An 18673-nucleotide genomic window follows, 5' to 3' on the forward strand; every position below is an offset into this window, starting at 1 on the left:
ATGAGAAATTCTAAAGTAATTATGTTACAGATGAAGCATTCAGTTTATCTCTCCATATATTTTTATGATATTGGCATTAAGGGCATAAAGTAATTATATTAAGTCTAAATATTGTAAATGAAGCCCCTTTAATCCTCAGCCCAATTCTGAATCAGCAAAAAGATTCTTAGTTCTGTTTTATATTTCCATTATTGAGCACAACCATGCAGGGAAAAAAATCAACCCCTCCCCTCCCTGTCCCTTAACAAAATCCTGCTGCATAATGTTCAAGTGTACATTTCCATGTAATGCTAAAGTACCTGTAATCATAACCAGCAATATGTCCCCATGGCTAAGAGACTGGGCCATGTCACATATGGCTTGTGCAGCTCTGTGGGCTTCAGCATCAGGTAAGTTGTCCTTTGCTCCCTCTATGATTTCAATTTTTGAGGGTTCCCGAGGGCTAAAATTAACAAATAAATAAATAAATAATGACAACAGAAAAATTGAAATAAATAAATAAATTAATTAATTAATCAATTAATGATGAAAACAACTACCATGAAAACTAACACAGACCTGAAAATAAATAAGCTCTGTTGTCATATGCATTTTTTCAATATGATCAAAAACCATTATAATAAATAAATAATTTTACTCACATCTGAGATTTCTCCACACCAGATTGAAGCTTGTCCTGGGTACCAACAGGGACACTGGCGACACCTTTTACCAGGTGCTCTCCCAACAACTCTTCAGCTACCTGCATCATTCCCAACACAGCCTTGCCAAACCCAACCATGTACACATTTTTGTTTAATGCATATTCATTGCCATCTACCTAATCATGGAAGAAAAGCCAGACAGATTTATTAGGCTTTATACAATCACAGGGTTTGATTTAGGTTGTTTGCTTCATGTGGACAAATGATAAGAAAATAAAATGTAAACTGAATATAAATAAAATGCAAAGCAAATATGTTGTGATTATATATATTATGTCCAACAGAACTCAACAGAAAAAATAATCATATCTTATCTTTATATTCAGGTCATACTGGATGAAATTTGTTTCCATTTTAATACTGTTGAGTTTACATTCACTAACCCAAAGTGTCCTTTCATCAACTTTAAGTGTGTTCTGCACCATATTTTGAGGAAGAACAGATTTCACAGCTTTTTTAAAGATCTTCAGGGAGTCTTTCTTCAACACATCTTGACTGTTGGAGTATGAGGTAGTTCCTGTTCCAGAGGTTCTTGAAGTCATGGCTCTGAAATAATGATATTCTGAGCTAGTAATTAAAAACAATATTGTTTAAGCACAATAAGAAGGTAGATTGTTACGTAATGTAGCACTTGTAGGATTAGGACTTGTAGGATTGGTGGAATAGATGCCTTTTCACATTAAAAGTTGCATCTCCAGTATAACCATCCATGTTCCGCAATCTATTTAGAGAGATTCATTGCTTTAAAGTTACTGGCGAAAGCCAGGCCATTGTGCACAAAAATCAGAGCTTACTGCACTTGACAAGGCCAATTAATTTTATTTTCACAATAATTAACTATACCCTCTGATGCTAAAATTACACAATTTTTCCGCCACCAGGTTCTGAGGGGGAATTCAGATAAACCCAGTGTACTAGCTGGATCCATCTAACTCTATGGGGATTTAGAGCAATTGAAACAGAATGAATTTCTTTCAAGAAAATAAAAGAAGCTTAGGAACTTTCAAAAAGGTTCATTTACTATCATTTACATCTAAACTACACCTGTTTTTTTATTTAGCAAACCAGACCTGTATTTTAAGTGTTGTTAACATTAAACAGTGCATGACGAGAGGGTGATGGCTTCATGTACTGACATATAAACACATTGTCTCCATACATAAAAAGGAGATGAGAAATAGTGACAAGAAATTTCTCCCAGAACTTGGTAAGTGGGAAATACTGGGTACTAATCTCTTCATGCTTCTATTGATAACCTTTGACCCGCCACAGTATACCTGAGGAGTGTACGAAAATAAAATGCCTATCTAACAGTCCCGAGCGCCTTTGATTAAATTGCAAAAATTAACGCATCTCACAGTTATCAACTCCATTTCTCAATATAAATACAGTAAATATTTCCCTATTTACCAATCTTGATAAAGCGACTATTAATTTTCTCCTAAATCCTACACTGATCTCGTAGAGCTCTCTGCTGTTCAAAGAGTGCTTTAAAGTATGTAGGGCACTGTACTGTTGCACAAGGCCAATTTAATAACCTTTGGTCTATCCAAGGACGGTTATATGTCCTTGGCCTATCCAAACCCTCCTGTACAGAGTTTTGCAAATTTTGCAAACCACGAGGTTTACAATTTTAAATTGAGAAATTCAATACATCACAGTTCATATATATTCTGTTTTATCACATATGTCCTGATAATAATATTTAAACAAGACAAAATTCAAACAAACTTTGAAACTCTGACAATCAGGACAATCTCAGATTTCTACTGTACACACAAAAAATTAAAGATTGTTAAAATTATTGAAAAAAAAATCGAAATAATAAGTAGATCATGTCTTTTTTCAAACTAGACCTGTATTTTAGGTCTTCAGGCACAGCTGGGTCACAAGTAAAGCACATCTTCTTTTTGGTTTTAACTGTTTTATCAAAATACCTTTTGGTCACCATTATTTGAAAATAAATTTTAATAAGGCTTAATCTGTTCATGTTCAGTTTCAAACTTGGCTGGCATTTTTACTATTGTAAGTTTGAATCATAATGGCTATATTTCTTTCCATTCATTGTGGTAATCAGAAATGCACAAGGCACTGGTTCTTACTCTTGGAGCAGGCACATATATTCAGGTGTTGGAAATATTCTGTATGCACAGACACTATATTTACAAATTTAATTAAGGGACAGATACGCACCCTGTACCTATAAGCAAAATATGATGATCAACAAATGGCTCATGATCATCCAAGCACATTTGCTGTTTGTTTCTTTTGTTCTATGAAATGTTATTTTAGCTATGTACCTGGCGTGGGGGATTCTTCAATGTTATATGAAAGAGGTAAGTCTTTCTAATCCAAAGCCTATCAAATCTGTTTTTGAAACTGTTAACTGATGGTGCTGTCAAAACATTTATACTAGCAGGTAGACTGGTCCAAGTAACCGTGGTTCTGACTAAGAAAACATTGTTTCTGATACTATTTGAAGATCTGATCTTTTGTAGTGCTAGTGTATGCCCTCTTGATGGTACTGATTGCTCATCTTCATAAACTCGATACATCACTGTCATATTATTTGCTAAAATTTTATAAAGTTCAATTATATCAACTCTCAAAGTGACAATATTTTATCTGCTAGGCTAGGTAATTTAAGTTTTCTCAAGCACCTTTTGGATTTCAGAGGTTTTAAATTGAATCCAGAAATAAACTTTGTTGTCAGTCTCGGAAAATTTCCAACTACTGTTTTTTTTTTTTTTAACTATATGAAACCATGCAATCAAATGTCTAATTCTTCAGATCGTTGTTCCCTCAACTTGATTACCTCTGATTATTTACCTAGCTATGAATTCATTCCGAATCCAAAGTCTCTGGGTTCTCAGTAGGGCCACACTTGTGCTCATGTCCACCAGAAGCTGTGAGCTATACTTCACAGCTGCTACAAGTAGCAGCATTTTTTATTTGTATTCAGCATGTGCAGATGACTGATTTTGCGTATCTCCTCCTTCATCAGTGCAACCTGAAAGAAAGCTTATCATACCATCACAGCATATTAGGGAATGTACATGTGTGATGGACATTTTACTATTTAATATGCCCCCTTCTGAAATTAACATCTCTTTAATAAAATTAAAATGTTTTACAGTTTACACATTATCTTTTAGCAGAACTAAATATATTTTTTATGTGTTTGGCGCTTAGAGCCAGGAATATGCTAACGGAAAATTGTCACTTGTTTTATAGAAATAGTACCTTGTCGTTATTAGCAGTGAATTAAAATCCTGCAATATTAAGCACTGCTTCTCGTGTTTTCATCAGCTGGGTTGATGTGCTTGACCCACTTTTACGAGGAAACGTGACACATAAAATTATTTTTTCTGTTTTATATTTATTAAATATAAAAACACACAAAAAATACATAAAAATAACAATAAAATTGTAAAACTGTGAGTATTCTAATTCTTTAATTAGTATTTTATAAAAGAATAGTCAGCTCACAAATTACCTCCGCAGCAAATTCTGTCTGTGTGTCGGCTCGCGCCGGTCGGCAAAAAACAAAAAAAAGGCATGAAGCTAACCGATACAGTCGTGCGGAGTTTCCGCGTTGCAAAAGTATTTCGAGAAAATTCAGAAAAAGTTAATAGCTTAGACTTTTCAGCAAATGGCGAACTCTTAATTTCAAGCAGTGAAGACGATCAGATTGTGATTTATGATTGCCAAAATGGAACGTAAGTTCTTGTCGAGTTTTTGTCCACGGCACGAATCTTCGACTTAGTACCCTCCAGTGCAATCCTGGTGTCTCGCTCACCATTCAGCAGAAGTTATTCAGGAAAGCAAAAACCCGTCGCCCGCCAATTGGACTCCATGGAAGCACAGAAAACTAATTGGAAACCCATACCATATATTATATACCCAAGAAGCAAGCCGATTATCATCTCTTTTTTTTTTTTACTCGAGTTGAGAGAAGGGAATTCTTGCTCCCTAACGCTCTCCTCCAGTGCCCTAGCCCTGGCCCCTATACAGAAAACACATGTTTATGACAGAAAGTTGACATTTTCTCTGGCTTTATTAAAAGTTCAACCATTTATACAGTGGTGTGATGCTGCTGATGGTCTCTTTTTCCATACCATTTCAAACTAACGAACAGAAAATAACAATCATGATAAAAATGACTGTAATCCCATCAGTTATTAACTTTTTGTAGACCTCGCAAGTTCGCAACCCATTTAAATTTATGTTCTATAGCTCTAACACTTTTTTGTTTGATTAGGCTTGGGTGTATTGGGATATTCCTTTATTCATCAATATCCTAAAGGAATCCAGTTGCCTACTACTACCATCTCTTTTTATGCCATTGGGCATCTAGGGCTCCAACAAAGATCCTCCGCTGCTCTCTGTCTCTAGCCAATTGTTGGATTGTCCTCCAGCTTTCTCCCAGTTGTTTTAACTCTGCTTCGACAGTCCTCCTCCATGTAGTCCTAGGTCTGCCTCTTTTTCTGTGTCTCTCTGACGTCCAGTACATGCCCAATGCCCCCTTTTATATTTAAGTAACTTGCATGTTCAGGTGTAGATCTCTCCTTTCCGTGATTTACCAATAAAAGTATTTAATTGTTTACTTTAAATAGCATATTTTGTATGAATTTTTTACTTTTTCAGACCAAAAAGAACTTTAAACAGCAAGAAGTATGGAGTTGATCTGATTCATTTTACACATGCCCCAAACACAGCTATACACAGTTCTACAAAAGTGGATGGTGAGTTCATTTTGAGAAATCCCTGTCAAATACTTAGATTTTTTATGAAGAAGAGATTATCAAACCTGTTATAATGTGTAAAAATGCTTTGTGTATGGCTTTTTTAAGTGCAATGTTTGGGTGTAGTTTATGCACAGGAGACCTCCCATTTTTAATGCAGTTAAAAGATTTTTAACAGTCTACTTCCAAAACAGCCCAAAACTTCACATTCTGATGTAAACACGATATCTGTACCATAAAAGCAAAGAAAAGTCATCATATGATCATTTCCTTCTTGAAAAGTGTAATGATTTCTATTCTAATACTAGTGCATGTTTGTACCATTCAACTTATTTTGTTTATTCTTCAGACACAATTAGATATCTGTCATTACATGACAACAAATACATCCGGTACTTTCCAGGACACACCAAAAAGTAAGTACATTATGTCTGGGCCTCCTTTTCAAGTTAACAAATCTCATTCTGAATTTTCTGTAAGATTACAACTGCAAGGGAAAACTGATAGTTGTCTAAAGAGTGCAAGGTAAAAACAATTCAATTTTAAGAATTTTTTTTTCAGGGTTGTATTGCATATAGGTTGTATAATTTAGTGTATCTCCAGTACCTGGTTAAATTTTGTCAAAATCTTTAGTCAGCGGAATATCATAATTTTTATTTAATAAGCATATCATTATGTGTAACTTAAGTTGGTAAAAAATATTAGGTCCGAAAATATACTTTGTGTGTTGCACAACATGCTAATAACATACATATTCATATTATTTTGTTTCCAGGGTGGTAACTATTAGTATGTCTCCAGTAGATGACACATTTTTGTCTGGGTCGTTAGACAAGACCATTAGACTGTGGGATCTCAGGTCACCAAACTGCCAGGTAACTCATTTATTTATTTATTTATTTATTTATTTATTTATTTATTTATTTATTTATTAGTATGTGTAACTGCAACACAAGTCGGCAGTATTTTTATCTACACTAAACGTGTAGCTAAGTACATGTCAAATAGTTTTTGATATCACCTACTTTCTGTTTCTATCAAGCTTAATAGTTATACTAGTATGTTGATGGCATATCACTGTGTGTTGCTCAGCTGGTGTTACTAACAGTTAATGTGAGAAATGAAAAATATATTTTTGATATTGCACAACATGCTGTATGATAAAAAGAATAAAAATATATTGAATGTAATAACGAAACATAGTATCACTTTAGAGAGAAAAAGATTGGCTGTATATCAAGTAACATTTTTAATCTTACAGATAATTTTTTTCTTCAGGGACTGATGCATGTACCTGGCAGACCCGTAGCAGCATTCGATCCAGAGGGTTTAATCTTTGCAGCAGGCATCAACTCTGAGATGGTCAAATTGTACGATCTGAGGTCTTTTGATAAGGTGATGTCAATTTATTAATAAAAATATAATCCAGTCATCAGTATGCTGGTTAAGTTTATGTCATTGACAGTAAGGAAGGAGTTTGACTTTGAACAGGTTAACAGTAAGCTTGATTCATGTACAGAAGTTATCTGTACTTTGAGCATGTCCATTGGTGCCAATATAGACTTCCAGTGCCAAATTTGCCATAGATGTTAGAAATCCAGAATTGGACTTACGAACACCAGTGGCTCACAGAAAGTCTTTTCTTCGAATTAGGCCTGTTTATGCCACATTTGAGTTAATCAGCTGAAAGGTCTAGTAAGTAAAATAACAGTTGGAGAGATCACACATATGAGGCATTATTATTTCGCCATTTCAAATTTGGCCAATGACATATCTGTGTCTTACAGGGTCCATTTGCTACGTTCAAGCTGCAGCAAGACCGGGACTGTGACTGGACTGGGCTAAAGTTTAGCCCTGATGGAAAGATGGTGCTAATCTCCACCAATGGCCAGGTGATACGGCTAATAGATGCCTTCCAGGGCCATCCTCTGCAGACCTTCATGGTGAGTTACTGGTTTAATTTTTTTATTGTTTACTCTGCCAAGGAGGTCATGTTTTTTTGCATTTGTTAGATAGCTGACAGGTTGGTTGGGAAACAGCCTGCATCAAAAAAAGTCATGCCAGATGGATTTTGACAGGATTTTCAAAAGTTTGGAAATTTCTGAAATAAGGAAAAATTTTAAATAATTGTGTTTATTGAGGGGAAAAAACTCGTTGCCTTTTCATTAACTTTTAGTTCTGACGTTTTCAGGGCCACACAAATCAGAAGGGGTTACCTTTGGAGGCTTCCTTTAGCCCAGACTCCCAGTTTGTGTTCAGTGGTAAGTCTAGTACAGTATTGTAAAGGATCTTTCATTCAGTCCATTTTGTAGATAACACTTTCTGGTATTGTGATTTTCAGCTTGTCATCAAACATGGAATTATTGTCTTGTTAATAATTTTTATATATTGATAAATACCTTTTTTGGAGAGTGGTGGAGTGAATCTTCTTTTTTTATCCAGAATACAGTTTTTAATGACCATACATTGTCAGGTTCATACATGAAGGAATCTGAAACAGAATTTGATAAGAGCATGGCACATTTAACAATTAGCATTCCTTTTTTTCACATACACACACATACAAAAAAAAATAAATAAACTGGATGTTTGTTGTTAGAAGTATTCATCATTTATTTTCTAGATTTTTTATCAACAGACTTTTGGCTTTAAACAAATTTTATTGCTATAATGTTCAGGCTCAACAGATGGTAAGATTCACTGTTGGAATGCAGAGACAGGCAGCAAAGTCTGTGTCCTCAACGCTGAGCACACGGGGCCAGTGCAGTGTATCCAGTTTAACCCACGGTTTATGATGCTTTCCAGTGCTTGTATAAATATGGTAAGTGGTGGGGTATTTTGCCTTCATTGTCCCATAATGCATTGAGTTCATCGTAAGCTCTCTAGGCAGTGTTTGTGTGTATGTGCTTTTAGTACAGTTTAGATAAAGGACTGGTGGATTCTATCTACAGAATACTTTAATTTGGAATGAGAAATGTTGTTATACATGTATGGTAACACTATCTTATATGTAACAAGTTCATTTGAACTTTATATTTTCCTTGTTGTATACTACAGTTAGTATAATTGTTTAACAGATTGCCTATATCCTCCCTAGATTTTCAATTTTCTCACTTTCAACTATATTACAATGTTTTATTATTATTATTATTCATTTATTTATTTTTTTGCCAGGCCTTTTGGCTACCACAGATGGATGAATAGTACATCTCAAGGCACCAGTAAGTTCACATTCAAGACTGGCCAGCCAAAGTACCATTTGAGCCCTATCAAGAAAGTTTTCAATCAAAACAAACTGCTTGTCATAAATATAGAATTGAAAACCATCTGGATATTTGAGTTTTGAATTCATGTCCCAGGAATCCCAATAGAGTTATGTGCCTTCCACTCTTACTTTTGCCAGAATTTTCTTTTTAAAGGTCTACTTTTGTTTCTGTAAGATATCACTGCCAAAAGAGTGGTACATGCAGTTACTGGCTACGTTCATGGGCAGAATTATTTTATGATGAAGCAGTGTTTTGATAGGGGAATTAAATTGGCAGAACTGCCAGACAAAATGAAGATTCCCAGTGCCCTCGCTTAGGGTATTGTTCGGAAAGTCTGCGAGGCAAATGATACGAAAGATTCATTAGAACGTGAATTTATGTTCTTTATTGTCACTGTCATCAATCTGGGCAATGTTAAAACCCCAGGCATTGTTGGTGTAAGAGATGTCATGAATGGTACAAGTTCATGCAGGGTACAAGCTGTGTTGATATGCAAGCTGTGAAAAAAGTTTCTGAGGTTTAAATCAGAACAGGGGAATGGATTTAGTTGTCAATTGTTTGCCAACATTAGTTGGTTCTACGGCTAATGTATTTTGTGGAAAGAAATGATCAATGTAAAATATGATAATATGTTGTGTTGTCATGTCCATAGCAGCATGTTACAACAGATAGTTGTGGTAAATAGTAGTAGTTTTAAAAACAATGTGCAAATGCCTATGGTCAATATTTTATTATTACCAATAATTGTGTTACTTTATACAAAAATCCCCATTGAGTTCATTATTCTATAAACATGATAATTTAATGTAAAGCAATAAGACAAGGTTAAGAAAGTATCATTCTGTAAATTATCATCAACTTTCTGCTTTGGAGAAATACAACAAACACCAGTTACTGAATTTGTATGTTCTGTATTTTAGTACATAGTTGTAAACTGTAAAATATGTTTCAAGAATTAAACTTTTTAAATAATATTTGTTTTGTTCACATTTTATTCTACAATATATATGTATGAAGCTGCATGACATTCCGGTATACAATATCATTTTGAATTACTTAAAGCAAAAGACTTGTATAAAAAAAATTGAGAACTTGAATTTAAACAAATGTGTTAAATTTTTAAAAAATCCTAATCAGATGAAATAATATGGCAAATAAGAGCAATAAGATGGGTCAGGTGATCAAAAAGGGTAAACTCAAGCTTTTCAGTTATAAGAAATGTCTTATTTTTGATAAGAAGGCTCCCATGAACTATAAAAATCAGCTGTAAAAGAAACTTCTTGAATATACTAAATAAAATAAAACCTAGTTGTGTGGTGCTCAGGGCCACAGAGACTAAAATTTTAAAAAATAAATATATATGAAAGCTAATGTTGGGGTTTCTCTTTTCTGTAATTATTGTCTAGAAATAAATCTAAAATAAAATCAAATAGAAAAGATTATTATCTTACTAATTTGACATTTTCCAAAGGAAGCCCCTGCCCAGTGCCCTGCTTCATGTGCTGGATATAAAAAAAACTAATCCCTCAAAAAAAAGAACTCGAAACATCAATATTTAACTTTTTTACAATTTTGCTATCAAAAATTTTTCGCAAGGAATTACATTTACAGGGGGTTTGTTTATAAAAATGACCTAAAGTGTATTCATATTGTAATACAGAGGTAATTAAAATATATAGAGAGATTGTTTAGCATACTTACTTATAATATCTATGTCTACACTGGCCTTTTACTGTAAGTGTTGACAGAATAATCACTATATTTGGTGAATTAACTTTCCTCAAACCACAAAAGCTATTCATACAAATGCATTAAATTTTGCAGACTTTTGAAGCTCTCGACATATTTTGTCAAATTGAATGTGAGAATGGTACCCACAGTAACTAAACATGTAGATGTCAGTATATTAAAGACAGTCCTTACACCTGTTTGATAGTCAAACACTGGAGCTGTATGTCATCGGAGCCCATGGAACTGGCTTCAGCATTCTCAGTGAGAGGAGCCAGCTCTGACTGTCCACTAGTGGTCTGTTCATATTGGACAGGATGGCTGTAGCTGGACGTATAGGTGGTGGTGGTGGTGGTCAAGTCCTGTTTGGGAGTGTACTGAGTGGTGTACTGACCAATGAAGGATCCATCTTCCCTGTACCTAAAAATTCAAGTGTTTTTTTCCATAAAATTGTACTTTTGAAATTATTAAATAAAATTTTTTATGTACTGACCAATAAATGATCCATCTTCCCTGTACCTACAGACATTTAGAAGTTTGTTTAACATAATTGTTATGCTGAATTGTAATTGATTTTATATCATGTGTTATTATACCCTCTGGCACAAAAAAGTAAATACAGCAGATCTATGTTATAAAACAGACTGTTACTATAAAAAATGTAAGTGGGAAGTAAGATAATTATTCCATTTGCTTTCAGCATTGACATAATATTATTTAACATGCAAGTACCAAATTGAATATTTTCATTACAAAGTACAAAATTAATAAAGACTAGGATATAATCTATGTCATGTATTCTTACGTGTCCATGTCCCAAAAGTCATCTGTTCCAAAAAAACTGTCAGCCTCATCCAGTTCATCCATCACCACTGGATAAGATGGATCAACAGCTCTGAAAGCATATGTTTTCTTGGTCAAAAATGGATCATTTAAAAGTGCCCCACTAGGTTCATTTTAAAAAGGTTTAATTCTGAGATATGAGACACTTTCCAGTGCTTTGCACAGTCGATAAAATGGTCAAATAGGTTCTCATTTGTTAATTAATTTAAAGACAATGCATTAAGCTTGCAAAAACTGGTTAACAACAATGATTTCTCTAATGGATAAGTCTATTTTTTAAGCACAATTTAGGGCATCTCCTCAAAGAAAACTTTTAACTCGTACAACATTCTGAAAGTGCTTCAACACACAGAGATGCCACCTACCCCTTATCATACTCCTGAAAGCTGGGGTAATCTGCAGGGGCACCTGCTGCCACTCTCCACTTCTCATTTTCTGCCACTGAAAAAAAACCAATTAAATCACAGTCACTGTATTGTGATGAATTAAGAATGCACTGACATAACTAACATTTACATACACATTAATATATGTGATATTAGTTTCACTTTCAACTGTTTGTCTTCATTCTAATGTCATAGTCTACTATAGACTAGGAAGCACTGTACCAAATTGACTGCAAAAATAGGAAGAAATAGTCAGATGGGGGTTTGGGGACCCCTTAAGACATACAGAAAACATTCAAGAAACAGTTGCATTTCCAAATTAATTCAACCTGAAAAAAATCTTATCTTTCACTATCAGACTCACCATAGTATTTGTTCCCTCTGTTTCTTCTCACAAGACAAACAATGAATAAAATTAGGAGAGCAAGCAGGAGTATAGCCATCAAGATGATGAACCAGAGACCAATGCCTGGTTTTGTTATAGATTCTTCAGCTGAAAAGACATAGAAATCAAGTCAATTTGAATAAAAAAAGTCGGGAATCATTTTATATTACAGTTGCACATATCAGCAACTTTCATTGCACTGAAGGCTAAAGAAATTCTCTTGCTGTCACATCAAAAATTGATTTTAAATTTTAAATGTACAATCTTTTCTTAAACAAATACATTTGGAGACTAAAATATGTTAAGAATAAAAACCTTTTACTCTTTATATTTCTGATATGTGAATTTTATAATCACATATATGAATTACCTGAGCTGCACGATATCAACAAGAAAAATAATTTCATTGATAAAAAAGCCAATATATTCAAAATCAACATCTTATTTCAATAGTTTATTCCAAATTTTATTTCCAATGAAAGTGTGAAGATGATCTTACGTGGAAGGACCATTTTGACAGCACGCTGTGGACTGGGGGTAATATCTACAACACGCACATCGTACTGCTTCCCCGACTCTAGACCCTGCACAACCACCCACGGTTTCCTGGTCTCAGTATCAGTCCTACTCCAGGTGGCAGCACCTACCAAAGCAGAGAAAAAATGAGAGACAAGGAGCTTTCAGGGCAAGTCTTCGGGCCTTTTAACATCGAACAGTCATACTGCCCTATGCTCAGGGTCAGTAAAATTTTGATTGGACCAGAATGTGTAAAATTAGTGGCCAAAGAAAACTTTATTCTATACGTTTTTATAATTAATTTTTTCCAAAATGTTGCAGACTCATTATTTACTGTTTCAACCAAATAATGTGATCAGGTTAGGAAGATAACAAAAAAAAAACATGAATTACATTTTTGTCTCAAGGTGAGTTTAACTGAAACTGATGGCCCACAGAGGTGATACACTGATCAATATAAGTTGACCTTCTAATATTTAAAATCATTATGTAAATTTTCTCGTAGACAAGAAATCAACTAAATGTACATCAGTTAGTATGATCTGAATAAAAGTTCTGCAGATTTATTAATTTGGCCGCCTACAGACGTGTATACATTTTTGGTAAACAAATACTGTAACACTGTATAACTTACCCACTTTCTTATACTGCACATAGAAAGGTGTGACATGTGCCATTTTCGTATCCAGTTTGAGGCTTAGGTTGAATGATGTTAACCCACTGGTCACTTGAAACGAAGTCTCTGAAGAAAAAACATGGCCACACTATTTCAGTAGCTTAAAACACAGTGCAGCCTTTGCATCTGTCTGTTATATCAATTAGTTCAAATCATGAAAGAACGCTTTAGACAACTAGCATGTGTGTTTTTCATCAATGATCTATATTACTGCTACAACTTATTAATAAAACATATGTGAGGTCAATTAACTGTATAGAGAATTGATATGTTCAGTATATTATAATATTGAAACAATATACTTCATGCTATTCATAATTATATATCTCAGCACACCTAAAAAACCTTCAAATCCTTTGTAAATGTACTTTAAAGCAACAAATTTCAGAATTCGCGTAAATAAAAATATGGGCTTCCAAGATTAATATGACTGTCAAGTTTTTAGCACATTACCACAAGCTCAACATACCCAACACAATCTTCAGCACACCTAACACATTATCAGCAAACCTCACACAACCTTCACTTTCCTCATGAACGAATATTGCCGTTTGTGATTTTGAGCCATGGATTTGTGATTGCAAACTCCAAATATCATAAAGACTCAAACCATGACATCATGGCATAGACATAAAATTAGCGGCCACAAGCATCACATAAAAGTCACAAACTATTCATCTAGGTCCCTAGCTGTTCATAAACAGACTCTTTGTCTTAACTGGGATCTACTATTAATAATTTTTAATACAGGAGAAAATTGTACTTTTGACAATCTATGTCACACATGTATTGAATGGGTAGGTCAGCTGGTTAATAGCTCATGATTGGCATGGCGACCAATGTTCAGATTGATGAAAAAATTGTCTTACTTTGCTATAAGAAAGTATAAATAATTCCTATCCTTAAAACCATAATGATATGTAAGAGACAGGAATGGGAAAACTTCTGCTTTTGTATTTTTTTACTTGTTATACTGTTTTTGGGTAGAGAGAAGGGAGTGCTCCCCCCCTCCCCCTTTGCACCTGCCATTGTTACAGTTGCACCATGCATTCAGCATATCTAGCACATCACCTTTGTCACACCAAACACATTAGGGCATCTTACTTTTCCTGGTTCCAGGTACAGTCATGGTGACAACCCTGCTATAGGACACATAGTCAAGCCCATAGGACGCAGCCACTCGCACTTCATAATGACCACCAGGGTGCAGTCCATGCACAATATGCCAAGAAGGTCTGGTGTCTACACTAACAGATGTCCAATTTCCCACCCCTGAAAGCAAACTAACTCATTTGTCAAAAAACCCTTAAATATCAAATCATTTTGTAACTCTAGGTAATACCATGCTAAAAAATAATTGTCCTTTATGAATTTAAATTAGATCAAATTCATAAGACAAGCATTTAATTCAAATAGAATTGGCCATTCTAAATTTTCATATAATTGCCTAAATTATCCTGTTTGTGTTTGTGCAAATTATCATGTTTAGAAATACGTACTGTAATATAAGCATGCAAGAATACAGCAAGAGTGTATTACAATGCATGTGCATACATGCATATAACCTGATGTAATGAGGTACGTACCTGTGAGTCTATATTGCACAAAGAAATAAGTTCCTGGGTTATAGGCAGAGATCCATGACACATTGAAACTAGTCAATGTATGCAGTTCTACCTCAACAAGTGGAACACCTGGGGCTGTGAAATAATATGTACCACAATGAATGTCACATATAACACAATGTCTATTATTGAAATTCACCTATCAAATCTTAGACTGCATTCCCATAGATTTAGATCGATCCATCTAGATAGACCTAACTCCCTGGGGGTTCACGCTAAATTGCTGTCAGCTGAGCACGCATGGTAGTTAATTACCCACTTACTGCTTTTAGTAGGCGGGACAGATGCTTAAGCTGGCTAAACTGACAGTAATCTAGTGAGACTCCCCACAGGGATAGATCGATCTAAAATCTGTGGGAATGGGGTCTTAGTGTCTAAAAGTATTTACAAAGTATATCTAATATACTGTATCACACTTGAGTCACAATGTGAAATTTAAATACATATGACTTGCTTATTCCTTAAAAAAAATTCAGACACACCTTAGATAACTGTCAAACCCAGCATATAACATGTCATATAGTGTGCAATCTAACCACATGTAGAGTAGCATCAAAACGATTGGATAATTCATAGTACTGTAACATTTATAAAATCTTTCATTTTCAAATGCCTATCAAATCGTGTACACCTAAAGTACTGTAATCATGCAAACACATAAATCCAAACAGAGTTTATGTATATTAAATGTGTGCTTGATAAATAAGCTTAATGTCATGGAATAACAGAAACTGTATCAGAAATGGGCTCTGTTGGCCAGTTTTGATGCAGTTTCTGTTTTTGTTTAATATGTTAGAAGATTAAGAAGAAGATGAAATTTAATTATCTACAACCTAAAAGCCAACCGAAGTTTAAAACATGGCATCAACTTACGGCCCATTTCTGGCGTAGTTATGGTCACATGACTCCCCTCCCCAGCCCCGGCCCTGGTGACGGCCCTCACTGTAATCCTGTATGTTGTCTGGGGCTCTAAGGCGCCTATGGTCAGGAGGGAGCGGCTGTGGGCAGTCGTATTGTCCACCGCTACATGCAGAATGTTTGATGGTCTCACTGGATCTCCATTTATTACTGTGAAAAAAAACTCAGTCTGATTGATTTGAACACATTTTGAAAATGAAAATTTAAAGAAAAATTTGATTGTTGTATGTTTCAAATTGTTATATATTAATGAAATGCCATCCTGGTTATAAGGGAAATTCATCAGAAGAATACAAGCTGTATCATTAAGCATGTTCAGTATCCTCACTGGGTGGAAATAAAGCACATGAAACACTTTAGTTTTCTATTAATACATTTCAAACAGAAAAGAACAAATTCAGAAAAGTTGCTTCTATTTAGTTTTTTTTTTTTTTTTTTTTTTTTTTGCTCTCAATGTAATGCCTATGAAGACATGACAAGTACAGAGACAGTATGTGACATGCAGTGCGTGTAAAACATCTCATCATCTGTTAGTATATATTTATAATTTTTTCTTGCTCAGTGCCTATGATTTTTTTGTTCAATTTTCAGGTTTTATTGAATTTAACCTCTGCCTGTCTATATATAATCATAATCATTTGCTATAATATGTTCATTTTAATAAAGACAAATTAGTGGTAAACATAATCTGGAAATTGAAAGTAAACACCTTTTTCTATTTCCACTGAGAAGTTCCTGAGGATGCCATTCTTTTCTCTAGGAGGTAGGAAAGTGAATTCGGTGATGACTGGCCCCAGTCGTTGCACTGTGAGATCTCTGACAGGACCTGGAGCTGTGTAGAAAAAGATGAAAAATCTTAAGAAGTATCTCCATCACTTTTCAGTCAAACTATGTCTGTTGTTCATTAATTACCTCTGCCAAGGAGGTTATGTTTTCTCCCCTGTTTGTCTGTTTGTTTGCCTGTCATCAACATAACTCAAAACGTTATGGGCCGATTTTGATGAAACTTTCAGGAACTGTCAGAAGTGGGAAAAGGAACAGAAGATTAGTTTTTGGTGGTGATCCGGATCAATAATCAATCAATAATAATAATAAATTGCTGCCTTGGCGGAGGTCTGCACTCTCAGAGTGCTTTTCTAGTTACCTTATGTATCCTGCAGACTTTGAATAAATGTGTACATGTTCCCAAAATAAGATGGAGTAGATGAAACAATCGTTCTGCAAAGATTGATCTAACTCCACGGGGACTCTTGCTCAATGCAATCAGTTTAACACTAATAAAATAGAAACTAAATCAAATTTTGATTCAGCACAGACATTTACATAAGCACATTATTATATTACCTCCTGTGTGACCCCTGTCTACAGGGCTGTAAAAGCTCGATCTCTCTCATATACAAGGCTCAATGCAGCATTCTCTCAATAATTTCAATATAAAAACAAAACTCAAAATTGATTTGTAAACTTCAGAGCAGAGAGTGGTAGGGAAGAGGGTTCAAATACCTGACTCAGGAGTGGTGAATGTGACAGTTGGGCTTGCTGGTCCTGTATGTTTGGTATTCCTCACAGCCACCTGTGTGTGGAGTCTGGTATATGGTGGAAGACCTTGTACTGTCACATGCACATTGCTATCATACGATGCCCTGTACAGCAAGCAAATAACATATTTCAGCACAATAAACTTCTGTCATGATATGTGGTAAATATAAAATTCGATACAAAACATTTAAACTATTAATAGTTACACTTTGCCCAACAGTTAGCAGGATCGACAAAATTTGAATAATTTTCAATCAAATTTTCAGTTCAAATCCTTAAAGCCAAGGGCAAAAATCTACATGCTGGAAAAAATTAAATTAGAGAAAAAGGTCTTCTGTCATTAATTCCCGTTTTGTTATAATGACAGCCTGTCTAAAGGTCCGGTTTTTAATTTTAAGTAACAAGGTAAATGGATAAATATCTCCCCTGCTGGGTCCTGAAATTTGTATCTCTAAAAAATGGTAAAATATGGGGAAACTGACACAAAATAGTGCTCTGATGCATCCACCTCAGCTTATAACTATATGGCCATAATGATATAAACTATTAATTACCCTCCAGCCTCAGAAGTTTGATGTTCATGCCGTGTGTCCATGACGGTCACTCTGAGGCCATTCTCCGTACTGACCAGCCCGCTGCGTAAACTGCCATTTCCACTGACCGGTATATGGATGACTTTAGCACTAGACTCTGGCTCTCCTTCCCTCCAGTAGCGAATCTGGACACAAAATAAAAAAAATGAAAAGATTTTTTTTTTTTGAAAAAAAGAATCAAAATCATAATTTCTCAAAATCAACTTAAACTGCTGTTTTTTAATTGATGATTTAATGTGTATATCTGAAAAATTCTTTCTTTTATTTAATGTTTAGAAATTCACAGAAACTTGAAGCTCCCCACATGCAAAGAACATCCCTAAGGGGTAAATGCTACATACAGAAGGGTGTCCACACCCCCCCCCCCCCCCCCCAAAAAATAATTTTTTTTCATATCCTGTGTATACCACATATCCATTAAATTTTCCTTTGATGCCCTGAGAATGGATATCCACTCCATGCCATTTCAGCACCACTTGCTGCTGGTCTTCTTCTGGCTGGGGAGTGTTAGGAAACCTTGTGAAAGATTCCACTCTTAGTCCATTCGGGGTGACAGTGGGAACTGGAAAGTAATGGATATATTCAGGGATTAGAAAGGTGTTTTGGGCCTTCTCAAAGAGTGCAGGGTCTTCTTGAAGCCATTTTTAAATTAATGATTTCTTTGTAAAATGTTTTAATTTCAATTTTGAAATAAGTTTGGGATACCAACAGATTTGATAACCATAAATGGCACATTCATGATGATCCCC

General features: G+C 34.9%; 3 protein-coding genes across 8 annotated transcripts in view; 1 reads left to right on the forward strand and 2 right to left on the reverse strand.

Moving 5' to 3' along the window:
- The window catches only part of LOC106151329 (glycerate kinase), a 19247-nt gene extending 14877 nt beyond the window's left edge, over window positions 1-4370 (reverse strand). The window contains exons 1-5 of one of the 4 annotated variants that reach the window (XM_087016294.1): window positions 4201-4370; window positions 3534-3714; window positions 1088-1250; window positions 642-820; window positions 300-442 (exon numbers count right to left, since the gene is read on the reverse strand). In XM_087016294.1, coding sequence (XP_086872420.1) covers window positions 300-442; window positions 642-820; window positions 1088-1250; window positions 3534-3649 — 601 coding nt within the window. In that variant the 5' untranslated portion in view covers window positions 3650-3714; window positions 4201-4370. Of the gene's footprint in view, window positions 1-299; window positions 443-641; window positions 821-1087; window positions 1251-2114; window positions 2402-3519; window positions 3715-3947; window positions 4039-4200 lie in introns of those variants that run through there. The other 3 variants (XM_013524546.2, XM_013524548.2, XM_013524547.2) reach the window with 3 other exon arrangements.
- Window positions 4259-9689, forward strand: LOC106151330 (WD repeat-containing protein 82). Its single transcript, XM_013524550.2, has 9 exons — window positions 4259-4423; window positions 5352-5449; window positions 5799-5865; window positions 6225-6324; window positions 6728-6844; window positions 7237-7392; window positions 7641-7710; window positions 8128-8270; window positions 8624-9689. Exons 1-9 carry the CDS (start codon window positions 4263-4265, stop codon window positions 8651-8653), a joined length of 942 nt encoding a protein of 313 aa, XP_013380004.1. The 5' UTR covers window positions 4259-4262; the 3' UTR covers window positions 8654-9689.
- LOC106151327 (neuroglian) overlaps window positions 9611-18673 on the reverse strand; it is an 18934-nt gene continuing 9871 nt past the window's right edge. For 2 of the 3 annotated variants that reach the window (XM_013524543.2, XM_087016292.1), the window contains exons 17-29: window positions 18332-18486; window positions 17886-18049; window positions 17296-17435; window positions 16502-16624; window positions 15748-15942; window positions 14836-14949; window positions 14354-14521; window positions 13208-13315; window positions 12557-12700; window positions 12037-12165; window positions 11652-11727; window positions 11249-11338; window positions 9611-10863 (exon numbers count right to left, since the gene is read on the reverse strand). In XM_013524543.2, coding sequence (XP_013379997.2) covers window positions 10635-10863; window positions 11249-11338; window positions 11652-11727; window positions 12037-12165; window positions 12557-12700; window positions 13208-13315; window positions 14354-14521; window positions 14836-14949; window positions 15748-15942; window positions 16502-16624; window positions 17296-17435; window positions 17886-18049; window positions 18332-18486 — 1835 coding nt within the window. In that variant the 3' untranslated portion in view covers window positions 9611-10634. Of the gene's footprint in view, window positions 10864-10895; window positions 10963-11248; window positions 11339-11651; window positions 11728-12036; window positions 12166-12556; window positions 12701-13207; window positions 13316-14353; window positions 14522-14835; window positions 14950-15747; window positions 15943-16501; window positions 16625-17295; window positions 17436-17885; window positions 18050-18331; window positions 18487-18673 lie in introns of those variants that run through there. The other variant, XM_087016293.1, reaches the window with a different exon arrangement.

The sequence above is a fragment of the Lingula anatina genome, chromosome 6 (assembly GCF_051362555.1).
Source record: "Lingula anatina isolate TDL-2025a chromosome 6, LinAna3.0, whole genome shotgun sequence".
NCBI lineage: Eukaryota > Metazoa > Brachiopoda > Lingulata > Lingulida > Lingulidae > Lingula > Lingula anatina.

What these genes read in the sequence shown, in the direction of transcription:
- LOC106151330 (XM_013524550.2), top strand. Translation starts at nt 4,263, where the DNA reads ATGAAGCTAACCGATACAGTCGTGCGGAGTTTCCGCGTTGCAAAAGTA. An exon ending in TTTCCAGGACACACCAAAAA is followed by an intron (nt 5,866 to 6,224) that starts GTAAGTACATTA and finishes TTTTGTTTCCAG; the next exon opens with GGTGGTAACTATTAGTATGT. An exon ending in CTCCCAGTTTGTGTTCAGTG is followed by an intron (nt 7,711 to 8,127) that starts GTAAGTCTAGTA and finishes TATAATGTTCAG; the next exon opens with GCTCAACAGATGGTAAGATT.